General features: G+C 35.3%; 1 protein-coding gene across 3 annotated transcripts in view; it reads left to right on the forward strand.

Moving 5' to 3' along the window:
- Window positions 1-433: 433 nt before the first annotated feature.
- LOC107663525 (E3 ubiquitin/ISG15 ligase TRIM25-like) overlaps window positions 434-3,214 on the forward strand; it is a 7,445-nt gene continuing 4,664 nt past the window's right edge. For all 3 annotated transcript variants that reach the window (XM_016453754.1, XM_016453757.1, XM_016453756.1), the window contains exons 1-2: window positions 434-1,284; window positions 1,374-1,469. In XM_016453754.1, the coding sequence (XP_016309240.1) occupies window positions 688-1,284; window positions 1,374-1,469 (693 nt within the window). In that variant the 5' untranslated portion in view covers window positions 434-687. The remainder of the gene's footprint in view (window positions 1,285-1,373; window positions 1,470-3,214) is intronic.

Consider the following 3,214-nt stretch of genomic DNA (forward strand, 5'->3'; position numbering starts at 1 on the left):
ATTTGAACTATCAAAATATTTTGTATTCGTTTTACAGCTATTTTTTTATTTATTTATTTATTTCCAAAATGTAAAAAACAAATGTTAGTTTAAAATAGATTTTGAGTTCTATGATTTTGTGTGGACTGGATATTAAATAAGAAAATATCAAATCTTTAATCTTTGGTTCTAAAAGCAGACAAAATATTTCTAAAATATTTAAATATTTATAAACTTTGTATCATTATATGTATATGTGTGTGGTTAATATATTATGTAATTTATTAAAATGTTATATATATATTTATATGTGTTTATGTATATATGTTTAATTTGAATTTATTTGAATTTATTTAACTTGTGAAGTAATATAGACTTACATTTTATAAATGTAATTTACATTTTTATTTTTTTTATGTTATTTCTTTTTATTATTATTTATTTATGTGCTGATTTTGGGGTGACATATGACCTAGAGTCATTTTTTGTGAGCTGCACAAATTCTTGCCAGAACACTTAACACTGCACCGAGTTTAACACTGCAAGCAGCTCCGTGTTTTCTGACATGCGCAGTTGTTGTGCAGAGCAGCTCTTCAGCCCCTCCCCCTCCTGTCAGACTCTGTGGTCACATGACTCACTTCCTGCATAAACAAAGCTTGCCTGGGCTTCATTCTGCCACTGTGTTGGACGGCAAGAAATCCTTTTAAAATGGCGCAAGCTGGGGTTTTCCTTGAGCACGACCAGTTCAACTGTTCCATATGCCTGGATGTCTTAAAGGACCCTGTGACTATTCCATGTGGACACAGTTATTGTAAAGGCTGCATTAAAGGCTACTGGGACCAGGACGACTGTCTGGGGATTTATGGCTGTCCTCAGTGCAGGCAGAGCTTCACTCCCAGACCTGTGCTGGGCAGGAACACAATGCTGGCAGATGTGGTGGAGAAACTGAAGAAGACAGGGCTGCATGCTGGACCGACAGCGTCTGATCCGACCCAAGCCGAACCCGGGGATGTGGAGTGTGATGTTTGCTCTGGGATGAAAAACAAAGCCTTTAAATCCTGCCTGGTCTGTCTGGCGTCTTACTGCGAGACCCACCTTCAACCCCACTACGAGTCTCCTGCCTTTCAGAAACACAGGCTGGTCTCTCCTTCAAAGAAGATACAAGAACAGCTCTGCTCTCACCATGAGAAACTCCTGGAGGTGTTTTGCCGCACAGATCAGCAGTGTATTTGTTATCTTTGTTTAACGGACGAACACAAAGGACATGACACTGCTCTAGCTACAACAGTAATGAATGAGAAAAAGGTAATGTTGTAGACCGTTTCTAGATTGTGTGTTGTGTGAGAGTCAGTAGAAATATGGCATGTTATGTAACCCGGTGTTTGTCTTCCCAGAATGCTCTGGTGGAGATGCAGAGGATTTCCCAGCAGAGGATTCAGGAGAAAGAGAAGGAGCTGGCCGACCTGAGAGAGGCTACACAGATGCTCACTGTGAGTGTGTGTGTGTGTGTGTGTGTGTGTGTGTGTGTGTGTGTGTGTGTGTGTGTGTGTGTGTGTGTGTGTGTGTGTGTGTGTGTGTGTGTGTGTGTGTGTGTGTGTGTGTGTGTGTGTGTGTGTGTGTTTCCTTGTTCTGAAGTTTAGAACAAGGTCGGTCAGTATCAAATCTTGTAAACCTTTAGCTTTTCAATAATAGCTTATTTATTGGGGGCAAAAACCACAGCTGCCTAGTTCATTTTACATGTTAAATTATATTTCTATTGCAATATATTTCTTTTTGTTTTTTAAACAAATTAATACTTTTATTTACCAAGAATCCATTAAATTGACATCTATAATGTTACAAAAGATTTGTATTTCAAATAAATGGTGTTCTTTGAACTTTCTGTTCATCAAAGAATCCTGAAAAAATGTATCATGATTTCCACAAAAATATAAATAATAAGCTTTCTTGAGCACCAAATCAGCATATTAGAATGATTTCTGAAGGATCATGTGACACTGAAGACTGGAGTAATGATGCTGAAAATTCAGCTTTGCATCACAGGAATAAATTACATTTTAACATATATTACAGTAGAAAACAGTTATTTTAAATCGTAATAATATTTAACAGGATTAACTTTTTAATCAAATAAATGTGAACATGTATATGATAAAAAGATAGCAAAATCTAGAAAAAAACATTACTTTTCACAAAAGGTGCACACATTTCTTTTTTCACTTTTCTCTTTTAAAACTCTTGCTAATAATTGAAATCACAGCTGCCAATATCTCGAATAAAATAGGCCATCTTCAATAAAATAACCAACGTTTAAAGTAAAAAAAAAAAAAACTTTTTTAAAATTTAAAATAAATTTCTATAAGATAACCAAAGTCCTTGTCACGTTTATATGTAATTGACCTTTGCAGTCAAGACCTACGCCAAAACCACATCTCCTAGACCTAGATTAGGCTGACTTCTTCACCTTGTTTTTAATAGGTTTATTTTTTCCAAAAGCACGAATACACAAAATGTCAAATAAAATGACCCATTTACATTTTAAATCAAATAATACGTTCAAAATCCTATGCAAGTATCGTACAAATTTGTTCCATCTTTGACTATGTCCCTGACCAAGGTCTCAGTTATACAGCATGATCTCAAGGCTAAGGCTGTATAAAGATTTCTGAATAGACCAATTTGGAGTAGACGTCGCAGTTACGTCAAAGTGCATAGTGGTGGCAGAAAACACTGGGAACAAGTGGAGGGAAACGGGTAAAATCCATGGAATAAGAGATAAAATGTATTGTTGTGCCTTTGGATATCAGAATCGGAATGCAAATAATTTTTATATAACACTGTCGTCAAAGATGCCATTTGAAGCTAAACGCAGACGTTTAAATGGACAGACTATGGATGAAACCTGCTATGATTACCCTACTTTTAAAGCATACATTTGATTTAAACAATAGGTCTATATAATATTCATATAGGGGACATATTGTATTAGCCCTGCAGTTGAAATACATGCATGAAATACTATTTAAACCTATAACATTTTACATAACATTTACCTATTTTATCTCACAATTCTGACTTTTTTTCTTGCCAATGCAAGTTTATATCGCCTAGTTCAGACTTTATAACTTTATTCAAGTCAACAATTGCGAGTTTGTCAGTTCTGAGGAAAAAAAGCCAGAAGTGTGGGATTATAAACAAAAAAAAAAGAAAGAATGACGAGCTGATTTTTCTTACC

Source organism: Sinocyclocheilus anshuiensis, unplaced genomic scaffold, assembly GCF_001515605.1.
Source record: "Sinocyclocheilus anshuiensis isolate Anshui unplaced genomic scaffold, SAMN03320099.WGS_v1.1 scaffold2181, whole genome shotgun sequence".
NCBI lineage: Eukaryota > Metazoa > Chordata > Actinopteri > Cypriniformes > Cyprinidae > Sinocyclocheilus > Sinocyclocheilus anshuiensis.